Source organism: Penicillium diatomitis, assembly GCF_028827545.1.
Source record: "Penicillium diatomitis strain IBT 30728 chromosome Unknown utg000013l_segment0_segment0, whole genome shotgun sequence".
Classification (NCBI taxonomy): domain Eukaryota; kingdom Fungi; phylum Ascomycota; class Eurotiomycetes; order Eurotiales; family Aspergillaceae; genus Penicillium; species Penicillium diatomitis.
In genome coordinates this window covers 246230-265106 of record NW_026623185.1, presented here as the reverse complement: position 1 = coordinate 265106, position 18877 = coordinate 246230, and the positions used below count along the sequence as shown (strand labels likewise).

General features: G+C 46.6%; 5 protein-coding genes across 5 annotated transcripts; 4 read left to right on the top strand and 1 right to left on the bottom strand.

Annotated features, from left to right (window-relative positions):
* Positions 1-1433: 1433 nt before the first annotated feature.
* N7539_008534 (uncharacterized protein) lies at positions 1434-3710 on the top strand (the record flags this gene model as incomplete). The annotated part of the gene is made up of 1 exon (XM_056938129.1): positions 1434-3710. The coding sequence occupies one exon, from the start codon at positions 1434-1436 to the stop codon at positions 3708-3710; it is 2277 nt and encodes a 758-aa protein (XP_056786511.1).
* Positions 3711-5973: 2263 nt separating this feature from the next.
* N7539_008533 (uncharacterized protein) lies at positions 5974-6201 on the bottom strand (the record flags this gene model as incomplete). The annotated part of the gene is made up of 1 exon (XM_056938128.1): positions 5974-6201. One exon carries the CDS (start codon positions 6199-6201, stop codon positions 5974-5976), a length of 228 nt encoding a protein of 75 aa, XP_056786510.1.
* Positions 6202-8260: 2059 nt separating this feature from the next.
* N7539_008532 (uncharacterized protein) lies at positions 8261-8904 on the top strand (the record flags this gene model as incomplete). Its single annotated transcript, XM_056938127.1, has 2 exons — positions 8261-8271; positions 8736-8904. 2 exons carry the CDS (start codon positions 8261-8263, stop codon positions 8902-8904), a joined length of 180 nt encoding a protein of 59 aa, XP_056786509.1.
* A 1062-nt stretch (positions 8905-9966) lies between these two features.
* On the top strand, positions 9967-12138 carry N7539_008531 (dynamin family protein; the record flags this gene model as incomplete). Its single annotated transcript, XM_056938126.1, has 2 exons — positions 9967-11775; positions 11878-12138. 2 exons carry the CDS (start codon positions 9967-9969, stop codon positions 12136-12138), a joined length of 2070 nt encoding a protein of 689 aa, XP_056786508.1.
* Positions 12139-16747: 4609 nt separating this feature from the next.
* On the top strand, positions 16748-17284 carry N7539_008530 (C2H2-type zinc finger protein; the record flags this gene model as incomplete). The annotated part of the gene is made up of 1 exon (XM_056938125.1): positions 16748-17284. One exon carries the CDS (start codon positions 16748-16750, stop codon positions 17282-17284), a length of 537 nt encoding a protein of 178 aa, XP_056786507.1.
* Between the last annotated feature and the right edge of the window lie 1593 nt (positions 17285-18877).

The window sequence follows — 18877 nt, the reverse complement described above, 5'->3', positions numbered from 1 at the left end:
AGGTAGCCTTCAATAACTAGTAGAGTCGTTACTATACGTTCCCTGCTCGTACACCCATAGAATGCGACGGAATTACCGCTCTCTGTACGATATATAATGCACGAAGTCCTACAAAGGTATCTAGATTTCATGCCAAATCTCCCAGCTCTGCACGAGGCCTTGATCAGATCGTCAACAATGAGCACCACAACGAACACCCAGACCTCTCAGGCTGATATCAGATGTATTGTTTTGAGAAGCTTGCTTTTGTTGGCAGACAAGCACTTGGCATGTCCTTTTTGTCTTGTTTGCCGTTCCAGATATGACAATATGAAAGACCATTGTGAGAAAGAAGGGGACGAGATCCACAAAGGCCTCGTATCAAAGGCTTTTCCAACATTCCATCATGCCTACTCAATGGCAATAGCGTGGAAAGGCTCAGAATCTCATCTCAGACTACCATCAAGTCGAGCCCGCTGCTTTGATATAACCACTGTCATTGAATTCAAGCGGCAAGGAGGGGAAATTCGAGAATTAGACCTCCTAATTCAAGCAGCAGAAAAATCTGCAGTCCGTTATATCTGTCCTTATGACCTTGAATTCCTTCTCTGAAACGTCCTAGGTGTTGAATGTCAATGGTGCGGTACAAAGTACGTCCCTCAATCCTTCAACTATCGAGAAATCCATGAGTACGACCAGCCGCGGGATTTGCGGATCTTGTCCGACTGGTACGTGGCAATGCAATGGGAACATTCTTGAACAATGTCTTACCGACACATGGAGTCCTCGTATCACTTGCGGAGCCGGAATGATGTGCCAGGGCGATACTGAACCTTACTGTATCGAAACATCTACCTTCGTCTGAATGTCCATAGACGCACCCTAAGTCTGTCTCTGCGAAAGGGATAACGATACCGCATAATCAATTTCAAAAGTTAATTGATTCAAGTAGATAGATATAAGTCATCCTAGTGTGGAATATACCTTTGATCCCACAGGCCGGTCTTCGGTGGAGAGAAAACAACAGATCTCTAGGCATCCCAAGCAGAAGCCTCTCCTCATCATGTGCATAAAAATATTCGTTACTTTGTGAAGTATGGCCAAGTTCTAGAAAACGGGACACCTGCAACCAGTCTGTCATTCGACTGTCTTCGCAAGGCCTCTGTCGGACAGCGGATTGAATGCCTCGGAAAATTTTGTAAAAAAGCGTCAAGCGCAGTGGATGGCTTTTGGATACGAGAGAACACAAAGAAAGCGATCACATACAATTGGGAGGGGCCACAAGCTGTACTACAACACAGCGCGGAGTAACCTCGCTAGCCTTAGAAGCCAAGATCAATCGTGGTCCGTGAGAGTCACGTGCGTGGCGGGATCAGCTGTAAACAAACCCAACGCTAATCTTCCAGTGTCAAAGACTTTTGCCCTCCAACTTCCTCAAACGCGACCGCCCCGACATGACGTCGGAAATCGAAAAACTTCGGCAACAACTAGCAGATGCTGAGCGGCTGCTTTCCGCGTCTGAACAGCAGCTGTCCGCGTCTCAACAGCGATTGTCTAAAACAAACCTCCCGACGTTTCTCGATGGCCTCCACAAACATCTCTTCCTCGGTCTTGAGGTCCAGCCAGATGAGACTCAGTCGACACGTGGAGATCCCGCAAATACAGCCAACAAGCTGCGCCCCCGATACCTTAGGGCCTGGGACACGTTTTCAAGCGAACAAGAAGAAGTTTGGCGATTGTTGATGGACTCATCGCTCGTTGAGGACAAGTTATTCACTTCGCTCCATACACTGGAGGAGATGGGCGAAAACATTCGCCGGCAGCTCATCGGCTCGGAACTTGATCTAAACCACTTTCTTCGCCAGACGGTCGAGGACCACGTTTCGAAAATCGTGGAACAGCTTTACAAGGACCCGGTCCTCCGTCAAACATTCGGTCTAAGAGGGACAATCCGTTTTGAGAATCATTCTAATACTCTGAGCCCGGACCACGAACTGGTAGAGGGTTTGCGCAGCGTGGATATTCGCGGTCGGCCAACACGGCGACGTTCACCGCGTTTAGCTGAGCGGCAGAAGAGTGCATCAGACGCGGCCACTCGCGAACCGAGAACACCATTGCCAGCCCGAACCAAAAGGCCTCGCGCTGACCAGTTTTGTGTTTACAATATTCCCAACCAATTTTCGGAATCTACACATCGCGTGGCTGCGTACATCAAGGAATACAAATCCCCACTCAAAGTGACACTGGGCCATATATACGAAGGATTGGGGGACATGGATGTTGACGAAGTAGTTCAGGAGAAGGATGATGAACCCTCCAAACTTCGGTTCCAGCGAGCGCTTATCGGACTTCTCTCGCAGCCGTTTGACTACATGATCCGTGGTCTTACGCAGGTAGGGGTCTTTTCCACTGGCGAAGTAGACATCTACTTGAAAATTGGTGATGATCCTTCTACACTTTTTTACCACCTTTCCGTTCCGAAGGGGGACGTTGGATATGAAACTGGATGGGATCCTCATTCAGATCGCCCAAATCGGTTACACTTAACCGCAGTGGGCCAAGCTCTCGCATTTACACTCCAGGCTTTAAAACTTAGGCCGCGGAGCCAGGCTTGGGGATTAGAAGCTACGAATGCATTGCCTAAGTGGGCAATTGTTCCCGCGGACATTCTCGATGATATTCCTGAGCATGAAGTTCCATCTTCCGAATATCGTCCACCAAAGGCAGTCAATTTTCTCCGGTCCCCCATTCAACTACGGAGGAGGGGCAACCGAAGCAAGGATCATTGTCAATCGTTGCGTGCGCGAAGCAAATCTGACGATGAGGAAGATGATGCCCCTACGCCGAGCCGGAAGACACGTGCCTCTCGGAACATTGAAGGGAGGCGGCCAACAGCCGCGGGCAAAGCAATTCCCACATCCGAACCAAGCTCTCTCTCTAAGGAGAACCATCGCCGTTACTGCACGCTGAAGTGTCTGCGCGGATTGGTACACGGAGGGCAGTTGGATCTGGCTTGCCCCAATGTCCGTGATCATAGTCATGGACCAACGGGACATGTGATCAATTCAGATAGCTTTGTCAGGAAATTGCAACAACAACTGTCTGAAACTGTCAATGCAGGCTGTGAAGCCCTCGGTGTACACGGTTCTCGAGGCGCCCTCCTGAAAGTGACTCTTCTATCGCACGGTTACACAGTGCCCGCGAAATGCACTGTGGCGGAGTTCCGCAATCATCTTCGGCATGAAGCAGCAGTATACCGCAAGCTTGAGTCGATCCAGGGTGTACACATACCTATTTACCTTGGAAGTATTGACATGGCTCATCCCTTTAGCTATGATGGGATTGCCTACCTCGACCACATGATGTTGTTGAGCCCAAGCGGACAATCCCCGGACCTAGCACTCAGGGAGTTGGGCCGAACGTGTCTCATTTCCAAGATGACGGAATCTCTATCAGCGATACACAACAGAGATGTAGTTCATAAAGACCCGGCTCCAAGGAATTGGTCGTACAATTCCGAAGTCAAGAAAGTAGTCTTCTTCGATTTTGAAAGAGCCGAGATTATCGAAGCTCGACCGGTATTAGGCATGATCTCACCAAACCGCAAACGCAAAAGGATAGGACTGGGTAGTCTGGATAAGAAGCATTCAGTTTCTGAGTTTGCGGAAGAAATAAACAAAGCAGTGCACGAGATGCGGTGCTTTCGTGTACCGCATGCTCGGCGGGACTAACCATAATTCAGTCAAGGATTTTTTTCGTGCAAATTGGAGATACCCAATGTATTAGACAGCCAGCGAACCGTCAATCTTTCATTCATTCTGTTGATAACGTACTGTAATTCCCGGCCAATCTGTCCACCAATCTGTTCTGACCACTCAAAACACCGTGCTGAATATACTGTAATACTGTATCTCACAGCTTCATATTTCAGCGCTCGGGTGGAGGGGATTCGCGGATTTGGAGATAAGAAGAGGGTCGGCGGAGAGGTGGGAAAGGCTACCTGCCTGTCCTGACACCTAGAGGCTGAGGGTTCATCCTTTCATTTCCTCCCATAATACCCTCGTCATGTAGCGACGGCTCGATATAGTACCTTCCTTCAATTCTGCTACAGTAGTTTTCGAAGACACAGAGCTAGCGAGGGTACGGCAGTTCCGTGTAAAATACATCCCTCGCGGTCCTATTACTGTATTGTAAAATACAGAGACCATTACAGGAAGCGGTCTAAAGTGACAGACGGAAGCCCTGATCCAATCAGATCCCACATATGCCAGATTTATTCCCTGGGAACGAAGTCGCAAGAGTGTGAAGGTTTAGCTGATTTCGAAAACTAGTACTGTAACCTACAACATGTACCTACATTGATATATAGTTGTGGTAGGCTGCATATCGCTTTGCGAGGGGTCAGCGTAAATGAAATACACACACACATACTGTAACCTACAGTATCATCATGCCTCCAATTCTTTTCTTCGTTTCAAGGCCACAGATCGCGGAGCGCGCATCGCCAGTACCCTGACCCCTCACAAAAAGGTGGATCTTAGATTACTTGAATGTATAGATTACGGTAGTGGCAGCTACTGTGACTACCACAGCAAAATGCATAGATTTCTGCGCAGGAAGTTCAAGTACATATTTCAGGTAAAGTCCAGTTGTAACCCCCAAATTTAGGGTTTATCCTTGGGAAGGTCTGAAGATGCGTAAGGTCAAACTGGATATCCAAACTACTGCGAAATGAATCCCCAATTCTTGAATGTTGCGCGAATCAAAAAACCCCACGAAGATGAACGGCGAGGTCTTGTTTCTGTTCGGGGTGGCCTTGGAGCATTTCACATTTAACAGTAGTTGATCCGTCCACTTCAATTGAAAATGAAGCGCCGCAGCCACTGGATGGTAACAGAGAATGAACTGTCTCAACAAATTGTATCAGTAATATATAACTCTATGATTAATTATGAGTTATCTTTACATAGGTTCTGAATAATTTTCCCATGGCCATCAGGAACTGTCCCAATATTTTGTGTAAGATCTCTTGAGATGGACCACGAGAGTTTCGGGAACACATGAAAAGTATATAATGAATGCTTTTCCCCCGGTCAACCAATATTCTCCCTTGGCCAACCCATGTTCCATTCATTCTGATCAACCATGGGGGGATTCCTAAGGGTTCTTATGCGTGAGTAATGATCTCTAACACAAGTTTAAATGTCTCGTTATTTTCAATGGTTGCCATTAGGTCGAGATAAAAAATCTCAAAAAAAATATAGGGAAATGTTCCAGCTTAAAGATGTCCCTGTATTGACTGCTCAGTCAGCACTTGATGAACTGATTTTTGATCGCAAATGGAAGCCTAAACCAGGGTGGGAGCTGGACAGAGGAAAAGATTTTTTTGGAAACCCCTCGTGGATATTTACAAGCAAGGAAAATCCTGATTTGAGATATGATGAGATGAAGCTGAGGATCTACCGATCCTTTTCATTTAGACGTGTGGGTAGTTGGGACAACATAAAATATGTCCGCGAGAAGGAAGATCCTCCACTTGGCTTCCTTAACGATGAGCTTCGGTTGAGGGCAATCTTGACCGATTATATTCCCCGGACATACTTGGTTTAGTCATTTCTCAGTGCAGTATCGTGGAAACCACCGCGAGCCTAAATCACGTTTAGTTTGGTCCCTTGGATGTTGTTGTTCAAGACGGTAGCGTGGAAGTCCAACGGATTTGCTTTCTAGTTGTGTGCGTGTTTTAGGGCACTAGGAAGAGGACTGTGACTGACAGGTTGAGTACAATGATGAGCCGGTTCATGAGTAGTCGGCAGGTACAGCGTGCAAGTAAGGTAAGCCACTATTTTGCACTATTCTTGAGACAACCCGCAACCCCAAGATCCGGGTCTGATATGTTGCATTTCCAGGGAAGATTTTAACAGTACTCGGTTCTATCAATGATTATAATCTGTATGCAAGTGCTCATCTCGTTGTCATTTATCTGGGGGTCTAGCCCTACAGCCAAACGCCGTGCAGCGAGTCGCCACATTCATACCATGGACCAGTACCGCGAGATTCCTCAACACCCTCATTGCTCCCGACCTCAACTTCGACAAAATTGAAGACAGAGCCTTTCCACTGTAGGGTGGGGCAGCTCGTCAACCCCAAGAAGACAGTCTCATTTGTGGTCAATCCGGGGCCAACGCCGTTATCCCGACGACTTTTTCCAATGAACCGCTTCATCGTAACCACAGGTTTCTCTCATTAGGCGTGCGAATAGCAATAGGAATCACTTGTGACAGTTTTCCTTTGATGACGACATCAGATTATTGACTTCGGTATATAGGAATGGGGCTAAGTGAATTGATATATAATTCGGATTTTGGGTAATATATACCCATCGGAGTTTCCTACTATATTTTCAAAGCAAGAGGTAGAGTGTCAATCATGCACTGAGGTTAACATTGATCATAATTATCTACTTCCGATAACCTGTGAGCCAGTGGTGTCAGTCATCCACAGGAAATTGAGCGGAGAAACGCCTCATCGTTCCTGTCCGATTGGTCGCTTGTGTTGGAACTTCCCCACACAGAGGAAAGATTAAACCCGGCAGTATTAACTGTTAAGTTGTGCCAAAGTTCGGAGACGTAGTTTCCCGTGAGATATCTTTAGTCCACATCAATGGATGGGCCAGTCTCGCCCGCTCCCACCCCGCATCTTACAATACCCTGTTTATTGCGCATTCACCCTCTCTCACCCTAGTCGCGCGATCATAAAGCGGCGATCATCCGTTTTCCTACCAAGCTAAGCTATCTTAGTTGCTAGGATTGGCAAATGGTGCGTGGCTTGAGTGCAGTCAATAGTCGGTGGGTGCTACCCCAGTTAGCTCTATCCGTCTTTGTGGCAGGAGGCCTTTGAGACTTGCCCATTCCACCTAGCCATATGATTCTGATGAAAAACTTTAAGCCAACTCAAATATCAATCGAAACCTTTATTTAAATACCAACATATATATCGTAATGCTAGCCCTAAGCTCCAAGCAATCGAAAACCCAAACAATATATGGACCAAGCAAGCGTATTCACCAAGAACACCAGGTTATCAGAGATGTGACAGGTAAATATGCAAACAAAGACCAAGATCACCTCAATCCGATTGCATAATCATCACACCGGACTCAACCAATTTTTTGGTCAGCGAGGCACCCATTCGCATCCAAAAGACAGTACCGCTGGCTTCCTTCGCGATTGTAGTAGTCCATTCATATGTATTAACCCAACATCTGAACAAGGTAATCGGCTGCGTCTTGATCTGTTGGTAAGCATTGAACCTGCCACACCAAAAAAGATAGCTCATCGGGAGTTGCGGAGCGCAGCGTAGCAGCCACTCGACAAAGACTAGTTTGAAATTTCAACAGCCCGGCTGTGTACTCCTTACGTCTACGATCACTGCTTTGATCGTATAGACACTTTTGTGCACTCGTAACACATTTTGCGCAAGGCTTCATTCCAGAGCACTACTTTGAGAATATAGTGTTAGTTCTCTGTTAAACTCAGCGGTTGTATTTCAGGGGCTAGACCTTAGTCTTCTTTCTCTGACACTCTGCGCAAGCAGACGAATTTTTACGTCGTATTGCCTTAGAGGAGCCTGCTTCCTGGGACTGCACTGTGCGCTTTTTGTCCGCTGGAAGGATGGTGCGCAAGGTCTTGACCTTCCTCATTGTGGATTGAGCACCGTGTTTGAAATCAAAGCTAGGTGAATTCGGCGAGTAAGCTGGGTCTGAAAAAAGAATACTTGGAGGAACTGTGAGAATATCAAGAAATCAGGAGCAGCAGGGAGGCAGATTTTTCAGCTTTCTCCTTGTACTCGAGGCTTTCTTTGTTTGCGTGATAAAGTACCGCGCTCTGCTAGGCATAGCAAACAAAGAATTGACCATACAGACCCACTGTAGCTCCATCCCGCAGTCAGATTGGCTAACTTTCTCAGGGATCTCGACTGATTCGTTAGCATCCCATCTAGATTTATGGGCATATATCCAACGCCCACAAGGTACGAGTAATGATACTGTGCTTCAACATTAATTAGACTATTTCTCTAGAGTCAAAGATCTGACAGCAAAATTAACAGCAAACGCGCGACAGAAGGTGAGTCTCACCTGCTCTCAGCCCGCATCTCACCCCGTTGATTGCGTGATCGCCCTACTCGCCCCTAGTCGCACGACCATAAAGCGGCGATCATCTGTTTCCCCACCAAGTTAAACTACATTATTTGCTAGGATTGGCAGATGTTGTGTGGCTTAAGGATGGCGCCCGGGTGAGTTTAGGGCGAGAGCGCCGCTTTAGGGTCGCAGGACGAGGGTGAGATGGGGTGAGTGCGCTATGGACAGGGTGAGAACCCGGGCTAAAGACGGTGAGATCCCACCCTCAGTTGCGTGGCAGCCGCACCAATCCCCTCACCTGGGCTCATACAGCGTTTTGGGTCCAGCTTGATCTATCTGAAACTGCGGTCCCTTGGCACCTGCACTTAACCATCAAATTCCAACTCATGACTGGACAAATCAACAGCGAGCTGATTCCGAAGTCGCCTTGGCCAAGGTAGTGATGGTGCTGTCCAGATACCAGCGGCTGCTCTTACCGAGGCCAATTATTGTGAAAGCTGGACAGTAGATCAACTTGTGGCTCCCTACAGTGAGCTTTAAGTCATGGACACAAGCTCACCCCTTCACGACTGTTTCGTGGTCACAGGAAAAGCAATCACTGTTAGAGCTTTTGCTTCAGCTCGCTGAGGTCTTACGGGACAATTATTCGTCAACTGCGAGCTATTGGCTCGGATGAGTACTCTTCCGTGGCCCTCTACAGCGGGCCTCATGGCCTCGGCCGGAACGTTGATGACTACGGATATGTGCTGCTGGTTGCCATCAACCCCGGGACTTGGTATGCAGATTGACCTCGATTGACCTAGGGTACACGACCTGGTACAGAGCCAATGTAGCCCGATCGTACCCCTTTCAAGAATTCTTGCCAGTTGTCGAACCGATGCGTATAGTGAATATGCAAGTTCGAATCTTCCATCATGCCTTGAACTCTCCGGACGTCTTTGGCATGCTGGCTTCGGTTGCCCTGATGTGCTATGTCCTTTTTTCACACTTCTATCCTCTTAGGGAAAAAATCTCACGCCACAACTCAACTGATTGGCACATTCCGCAAGGGCCAAACAACATTTGCCTTTGGGAAAGAACGAATTCCTGACATTTTGCAGCATATAATCTCCTAGCCCATTCCCGTCCTACAATATCATGTAAGGTTTCTTCTAGGCCAGCCTGGATGATTGCAACTACATGTTGGAGAATTTGAATGTGGCTGCGGCATTCTTTTGGAATGTCCAAGATAAGGCAGCATTCTGGATGCTTTCTATCTAGGGCCTGAATTCGATTCCACTCGGTGATATCCCAGTTAATCCTCGAGCCGATGAGAGCATTTGTTAGGCCGATAGCAGAGATCAATCCTCTTGGTTTAATATCTCATCAAGGAAATTCGTTCGGCGGTATTCCAAGAAGCCACAAAGCAAGTGACCAATTCTATGTTCTATGTCACCTCCATGACAACATAGGAACATGGACAGCGAGTACCAATGGCAACAAAACATACCTCTCCACTCATGAGGCTGCCATTGATTGCATACCATTCAACATGCTTGTTCCAATGTAGTAAAGCACTAAAGAGCTTCGAGGGCGTTGCTTGTGTTGCTACGGATACCTGTAAACTATTCTTCATGGGTGACCACTGACAAGCCTCGTAGGGAAGAAGAAGACTATACTGTAGCAATGATACATACCTAAGCCCTTGCCTTCGGGGGAGGAGGGGGGACTACTCATGTGCTCCAATGATTGAATAGATCACTTTGAGTATTTGATTAAATTTATAAGGATTACTTTTTCCACCTTATCCTTGGCCTAACTCAATTTCTCCCCCAAGCCGTCCTAGTTTCACGTTATCACAAATCTCCATCATGGTTCTGCGAAACTTCCATACCGAGGCCCTACGGGATCTATGCAATGAAGAGCAACTGGATCTTCTGAATTCAATTGATACCCTCCGCTCCCAAGGTATTAGCCACTATATCTCCCTGCCGCAGATCATAGTCTGTGGTGACCAGTCTTCTGGGAAGAGCTCCGTTCTTGAGGCAATATCCGGTGTGGGGTTTCCTGTCAAAAGTAACCTGTGCACCCGATTTCCTACCGAGCTTGTCCTCCGAAAGCATTCCCATGTCGGGGTTCGTGTATCCATCGTGCCTCATCACACGCGCAGCGACATTGAGCAACGATCACTCAGTGATTTCTGCGAACAGCTAGAGAGCTTCGAAGGGTTACCGATCCTGATCGAAAAAGCCAAAGGGGCAATGGGGATAACAACCCATGGAAAGGCCTTCTCAAATGACATCCTTCGGATTGAAGTGTCGGGTCCTGACCGCCCTCATCTGACTATCGTCGACCTGCCTGGACTTATCCATTCGGAAACCAAACAACAGTCAGCGATGGATGTTCAGCTTGTTCAGGATGTCGTCCAATCCTTCATGCAAGAGCCGCGCAGCATCATCCTGGCCGTTGTGTCTGCCAAAAATGACTTTGCCAATCAAATTGTCCTTAAGCTAGCTCGAGATGCGGACCCCTCTGGAAGGCGGACGCTTGGGATCATAACAAAGCCTGACACCTTGGTCGCCGGGTCTGAAAGTGAAACAATGTTCGTCTCATTAGCGAAGAATCAGAATGTGGAATTCCGGCTTGGATGGCACGTCTTGAAGAACATGGACATGGATAAAGGCCAATGGACCCTAAAGCAACGCGATGCCGAGGAACACGACTTCTTCTCCCAAGGAGTATGGAAAGATCTGCCAAGCTCCCTAGTTGGCATTGACAGCCTGCGGACACGGCTGAGCAAGGTGCTGCTTTCGCAAATCGCCACCGAGCTACCGAGCCTGATCAGAGAGATTGAAGATAAGGCCGACCACTGCAGAACTCGCCTACAAAGACTTGGCGAACCACGAATCACTATTGATGAGCAGAAGTCTTATCTTCTGAATATAAGCCAGTCCCTTCAGGAGCTTGTGAAAGCGGCGATTGATGGCACATACAATGACCCTTTTTTCGGAGACGCAAACTCCACCAATGGATATCATAAAAGAATACGAGCCATGGTGCAGAACTCTAACGAAGATTTTGCCGAGCGCATCAGCCGGCGGGGTCACTATCGACGCATCTGCGAGCCCAATGATGGACAGAGTCCGGCTAAGCACCAGGTTGGTGTTACTCGTGAGGAGTATATCAAGCACATCAGCCATCTCCTCAGGAGAACCAGGGGCCGCGAGCTACCTGGGACATTTAATCCAATGATAGTTCGTGATCTATTCTTGGAGCAGTGCTCTCCGTGGGAACAACTGACCTGCTGCCACACAGACGGCATATGGGCCGCTGCGAGAAAGTTTCTCACCCTTGTGGTTAAACACATCACCGATGAAGCCACCTCAGCCGCATTGATCGATGAGATCATCGTCCCGGCTTGCGACTCTATCAAAAAGGAAATCGACATCAAGACTCGAGAACTCCTGGAGCCCCACCAAAGAGGGCATCCAATTACCTACAATCACTATTTCACGGAAACCCTTCAGAAGATTCGGGCTGAGCGCCAAGAAGACCAGCTCGCCAAGACCTTGCGACGATTCTTTGGGGTAGACAGCTTAAAAGAGCCTTACATATCAGAGCATTCAATCAATCTTGATCAACTTCTCAAATCGCTGTTGCAACAATCCGAACCTGATATGGTGCGTTTTGCGTCAATTGAAGCATTGGACTGTATGCTGGCTTACTACAAGGTGATTTATAACCCGTCATACTTAGAATAAAGTCGATCTAATTAAAGACAGGTTGCAAGGAAGCGATTCGTGGATGATATTGCCAACGAAGTTGTGGAAAGCAGACTGATGTCCACTCTGTCCCGCATCTTCTCGCCAATGACAGTGTTCGATATGCCAGCGGATCTTATCGTAAGGATTGCCGGCGAGTCAAAAGAAAGTCAAACAATTCGTGAGCAGCTCAACAAGGAGCTCTTGATCTTGACAAAAGGCTCGGAGACCTGCAAACGGTTTGTTAGGACAAAAAGCGATGGTATACGACCCCATCCTTAACCTAACCCTTGCTTAGTTTGAGAATCTAATTTCGTTTGCTTGCAGAAGGTACTTTCGATCGCCCACTAAATGACGACTACCGGACTGGGGAAAGTACTATGGGATCTCTGATTGAAGAAGAGGGGTTGGATGCGGAAGAACCAGAGCTTTCGAACTTCAATGAACCATCGGTACCTCCCGAGGCTCTAGACGGGCCCGTTGACGAAGGCGTGCAGCCTCATTTAGATGAGGAGGACAAACCAAGCGAAAAGTCTTCTAGGAAATAGAGCAAGATGAAGGGGAGGAGCCAAAAACATATTTGAAACGTTGCCTTCTTGGAACTTTGAAATTTAGCAGAGGAGATGGGCGTCGAAAGCGGATAAATCTACGTGCAGTTTCTGTGAAAAGTAATACTACCGACATGGATGGTGGCGCTATCTCTCCAATAGAATGTACAGTACAGGAGTGTAATATTTGCTCTAATAGATCGAGGGGGATCGGGACTCTGATATCTGAATTTATGCACGGTGTTTTAAACTAACGTATTATCAGATAGTTGACGAGGCGCCGCTTCAGCTTTGATGCGCAGGGCTGGTATTTGCCCGCGAATAGGCTATAATCCGCGTTGAGTTCAAACATGAGCTTCCTAGTTGGAAAGGCCAGTCAACACGAGTTGAGGAAAGATAGGATGCTCAATTGCAGACTCTCGAGGGTCATTCAAGTCCGGTCATGTCAGAGCCTTCTCGCCCGACGGCCGACTGCTAGCGCCCGGCTTTGGTGACAACCTCGTGCTGCTCTGGGACACTGCGACTCATTTAATATCCAGTTCGCAGGGCGTTCGTCGGCAGAGCGTAAACTGTGCCTAATTTAGTTGCGTTTTGTCATCCCCTGCCTATGGTGATTTCGTGTGTAGATATATACAGTCTCATAAATGGACTTACTCTCTTATCTAATCCGTTCCGATACTGTCGCTATTTCCGACATTATGCAGAAATTATGACTGATAACCAAGCAAAGCTCTCCATGAAATCGTATGCAAGAGAGATCGTGGAGCACTTTCTCTTTTAATTTGGGAAGTAGACTGCGCGGCGGAAGAAACAGTTGCAATATACAAATACACATCGACGCAACATACCTTTCTACAGTAGTTTTGGAGATTGCCAATTATTAGATTGCCAACGAATCGTCAATGGTTCATTCATTGTGTAATATAGGGATCTTGAACGACGAGCGCTTTGAGGGCTAATTATCGAAACAGTTCCGCCATGGTGAATGTCATCATGTAATGCTGCCCTTGCTGGAGCCGGCGGTTAATTTTTAGATAGACGTTAAATTGATCAGGCAATAAAGTCAAAATCTATGGTTGCGAGCCCTGTATGTCGTGAATCATATCCAGTTACAAATTGAAGGTGCCGTGGACTTGCTGATTAGGCAAATGGACTATGAGTTCGTAGATGCGTTTCATAAGGGTTCAGACGGGGATACAAAGAAATCCAAAAGAAGGCGAGCGAGAGAAACGTACCTTGTCCACTTCTATATAAAACGGAACTTCCTCTGGATGAGTTTAACGGTGGTTGAATAAATACAGGTATAGCACTGTGTGGTGGTAGGAACCTCTCTGTCGAGGGTGCATTATACCCCAAGCAGGCACGAACAAGTTCGTTGAATGCGATCTTGGTGAACTGAAAGTCGCTCTCGGCCTCGATTGTGTCAGCAACGGCGTGGGAGTTAAGTGAGTGACCTGGTGGTGGATGAAGTCAGCCCCATGGTTAAGGCTCGAATGGTGAAACGATTGGGGTTCGTATGAAGAGACCTTCGCTTGTGCTTATGCTTTTTTAATAGTAGAAAAGACTCTATAGTGCATCTGAGTCGTTTCGAACATCGAAGAAGACCTTAGGGACATTAGGGGAAGCTTTCAGTTGGAAGGCCCTCTTCTGCAGGTTCCATATATCCACCAGATACATTTTGTCAATTGGAAGGATGTAGATTTCTAGAATCGGAATGCAACCGTGTCTTGAAAGGTTGACCCCTTCAAGATCAATGTAAAGAGATGGTGGCTTCTCACACAGATCTTGGAGTTTCGCAACCAGACTCGCCATCTTCGATTCCTGGAGATTGGTCGACATGCAGGTCTAAATCTTCGAGAGACGTGAGAAGAGAGGAACTTTCTAGGCCCTCTTCGGGATTGAGGGGCGGGGTTTGAGTTGCTAAAAAAATGGGATATGCTAAATATGTGGACCGGCTTGTGGGTGGAACTCACCTGACATCGTAACAATTCAGCTTATGGAGCCCTCTTAAGAACTTTTCGATTAGACAATGTACAAAATTGTGATGGCCAAGTGTGTTGTATCGCTGACTTTATAATTGAATGTACGATAACATGGACATATGTATTGCTGCCTAAGAACTAACCAGAACGGCCGCGAAACTCAGCCACATTACCGCATTCCTGCCAATACAATACGAATCCGGAGGATGACCGGAGAAGTCTCAGCTTAAAAGGAATCCACGGTTACCGCAACAAGCAGCACGAGAAAACAAAAGGACTAATAGTGTAAACAGGTATACAGTACTTGTAACTCCGATACTATGTAGATATACTATTGGGACATTCGCACCCTTTTCAGTAATGGTTTGTGTTGACCGACCTTTTTACTCGATATAACCACGCACGTTTTCACCGATCATGCTGCATATTCGGCCTAACACCAACCCTCTTTCTTCCCCACCGAATTACTTCACGTCATCGACCAGTTCCATAAGTTTCTCGATATAATCGCACCTGACAGCGATCATAGGTAATAAGCACTTACAGGACCCCACACGTTTGACGAAAGCGAAGCTTCGGCCCAGGCTAGCACTTCGACGCCAGAGAGACATTCTCGGAGCCGACGATAAACTTCGTAGAGTACATCACAGGGATAAATTTGCACAATCAAAACGGGACCGTACGACGACGCAACTTTAAATACAGACTAGTGTGTTGAAGTGGTGCGGGCAGGAAATTTAATAACACGTATCTACCCAGTCTAGGATTCAAAAGGTGGTGCGCAACGTGTCAAATTATTCATTTGGTGTGCTATCAAAAGCCAAATTCGGCCAACTGCGACAGAGAATACAAATTGTCGTGAAGAGGGCCTTGAGACTGGGCGGCTCATCCAGTCTACTAGCAAGAAGGACGAGGCGTATTTTGATCCGCTTAAGTGGAATGATAATGATTGGACTCATTCTCAATTTTCGGCAACAAGAATAATCACAATAAAATGTTTACAGTAACAGCAAGGGACTCCTTGTCCTCCGTTGAATCGAATGGAACCCAAGGGATCAAGGCGCGAATCAATTGGCCAAGGCACAGCTCGCCGGAATGGAGAACAACTTATTGGGGAAACGTGAATCGGTACGTGAACAACTGGAAAGGTGCACCATAATGAAGGCTTATAAAGCTGCTGCGTTTAGGATTTTGATGCTATAATCTTCCGCCCCTCTTGTGTGATGCGTTCGATGTAGAGCATCCATTAATTAATCCGCACCAAACTGAGGACCACCTTAAAATGCTGCTTTTTAGGGTATGCCCTTCTTGGGAATGCTGCAGCACCTCAACCGCCGGGGAAAATAATCCGTTTGCAAAGGTATATTCAAGCATGCAATCTGTAGTGTAACGTAACCTGATCTTACTATGTGACGCTAAAGAATGGTGCTTTTTCTGTCAACCACCGAATGGTATGAAGCATTCGTGGAAATGCCTCAGGAAAGTTAATGAACATGAAATTATCAGTTAAAGAATGTTACGATACTTTCAGGGATAAATTCCGATACAACATAGGTTGCGCCAATATGGCGTTCCAAAATCGACTAGGGTTACTACGAAAGTAGGTGACTCTAGTTGCAACGCACACTATACCATTTACAGTATTATATAACGGACCTCTCCGTCGCAGAGGTCCTCATAATTAGACAAGACTAGTCCAAGACTAGAGAAAATACCAATTTAGTTTTTTCACAAGTCTTATGAAAAAACATATATCAGACGATGCAAGCAATGATCAACTGCAAGTGCGGCCGGAAGTTCGAGAATAGCAAAGACATACGACAGCATCGAAAAGCGGTCCACAGTCGCAAATGCCCCCAGTGTAAGCGCAAATTCACGACACCTGAAGGCCTGGAGCAACACAGACGTGATGTTCATCATTTAGGATGTGGACATTGCAACGAGCAGTTCCCCAGCCTCAAAGCGCTAAACCGACACAAAAGATCCGCAGGCCACTGCTATTGTCGATCGTGTAATCAACTCTTCGGATCACCCAACGAACTACACCACCATCAAAAAGCACCAGGTCATGTGGATCAATTTCGATGCTGTGAGTGCAACCGAGATTTTGTCAACGAGACCGCACTTGAGCAACACCTGAGGGATAAAAAGAAGCACACCATTCCGCCACGCGAAAAAGGTCACGTATGTGGTAAATGCAATCGAAAGTTCCTCAGCAATTCCGCATTGAAGCAACATGAAGTCTCACTAGCACATGTTGCTATCAGTGACTTGAAATGCATTGAAGCGCACTGTAATAAGCACTTCAAGAGTCCTTCATCGCTTTTACATCACCTTGAAAGTGGCACCTGCGTCTCTAAAATGGCCAGAGGCAAGCTCAACAGCATTATTTGCGCATATGACACCGATCACATCATATCCGAACAGAGTCTAGTCTTCCCTACTCTTGAGCTTGGCAGTGAGCTCTCGGATAGCTCCTCGGACTACGAAGTTATCTACACTCCAGATAGCCCATTATCCACCGATTCGTTGTCGTTATCTCACTTGGCGCATCCAAATGACATTTCTTTGCAGCTTGAAGATGCTGTTGAACGGTCATCAAAAGTACGCTGCTGCGAGTGTTCGAAGACATTCAAGTCCACGGGTTCACTTGATCAACATCGAAATTCTGCTGCTCACGCAAAGCCTGTTTACCACTGTCCGACGAACTTACCGGGAGTAACACATGCTTCTGGCTTCATTCAGACGTTCAAAACACTGAGCGGACTCGCACAACACCTCGAAGCGAAGGCATGCCTTGGCGGGGCTTCAACATTGCGCGAAGTCGCGGCCTACATTGAGGGTCGCCTTCAACAAATTGGATGGAAGACCAGAATACTTCTTCAGGACTCGCAATGAACTATGCGTCTGGTACTGCACATATCGATGGACGTGCCGGAACCTAGTCTACTGGAATCTACAAGTGAAATTCCGCGATGTCTCTAAAGCATATTGAAAGGCTTTGAGTTTTAGGCTATTTGATAGGAGGTTCAAGTACAGTTTGAATATTATTAACTAAATTGACGTACTCTATGTAACCAGCTTCGCTGTCGTACACCCTTTTCTTCATCCTGGTCCCCGCTGCCAAGACTCTAAAGAAATCGGAGTGCCATTCAGGGGAGTAGGATATGTGCTCAAACTAGAGCTGTAATCTACAAATAACCACGCATAAAATCTTCCAGATGCAATCATCGTTGAGGTCTCAGTAATGCTAAGAGAATATGGACTAGTTGTCTGATCCGAATAAGGTAAACCTCACAGAAAAATCAAACAAGCCGTTACTTCCAGTTCCCTTCTGATGTGCCAATGAGTTTTGAACCAGCTCAAACCAAATACTAAGCCTCTATACTTGGAGCCATGAAAGCTTGCCAGAGATTTGGATCGCACCGTTTACCGGTTGGCAAAGTGCCCCCCAGATGGTGACTCCATTGTTAACTGAGATCACAACTTCGTTGGGACCAACCACGCCGGTGAAAGATTGTCTACCAATCAAGTCTACGGCATGATTGTAAGACACCAAGGCGGTTGACACCCTGAAGGGAGGCGCCTGCTCCTTCATGGTACCATTTAGAGAAAAAAGATCACCAAATATCGCCTTGATATCGCGATTTTGGTGTCGTAGCTTTCCTTTCTCAATGTTCATTTTTGTCCTGTATTACCTTGTTAGACCATGGAAAGAAAAAGGTCTTTATGATTGGAATAATGACCTTGTTTTATGTACCGTAATTGTTAGCTTGACGATTCCGTGGAAAGATACATTCGGCTGGTAAATGCAACTTCAAGGTGGTTTCCGTCAACTATAATTTGCGCGAGCGAGTGAAAAGCTGAATCAAGTTGAATTGCTCCGAAGCTTAAACCCGCAGTGACTGTGCAGACTTGGACCTTTTCCTCGGCCTACTGCCGCTGTTCCTTGGAGTAAACAGTCTCCCAATTGATCATAAACCCAATTGATCATAATTGCAATTGATCATAATTCCAATTGATCATAATTCCAATTCATCCCACCAGTATTCCAGCTCACCATTATTCTATTCCCATGATTCCAACCCCATGATTCCCAGTGACTATGCTTTCCAAGACAATGAGCGCCAAAATGGTAGGATATGTCACATCACATACTGATGCACAGTGAACTGATAATAGGGGAGAAGCAAAAGGGTGGTTGCAGGCGTTGCAGGGAAACACGAACAAATAAAATGATTAATCCGCCACAAAGCATTTCGAGGAACTAAGTGGCCAGTTCAGAATGAAGTGATAATGGAGTGGAATCAAGTTATTACCACAGAGCGACACGAGCTTACACGGTCACGCCAATACAAACTCTATACCGTACCGTACCACTGACGAAACCCTCAGACAAAAATTTGTGTCAATGGTGTGGCGGTGCAGGTATGTACTAAACTTGTACATAAAAATATACGGTAATATATTTTGAAGTGTAGAAAAATATCC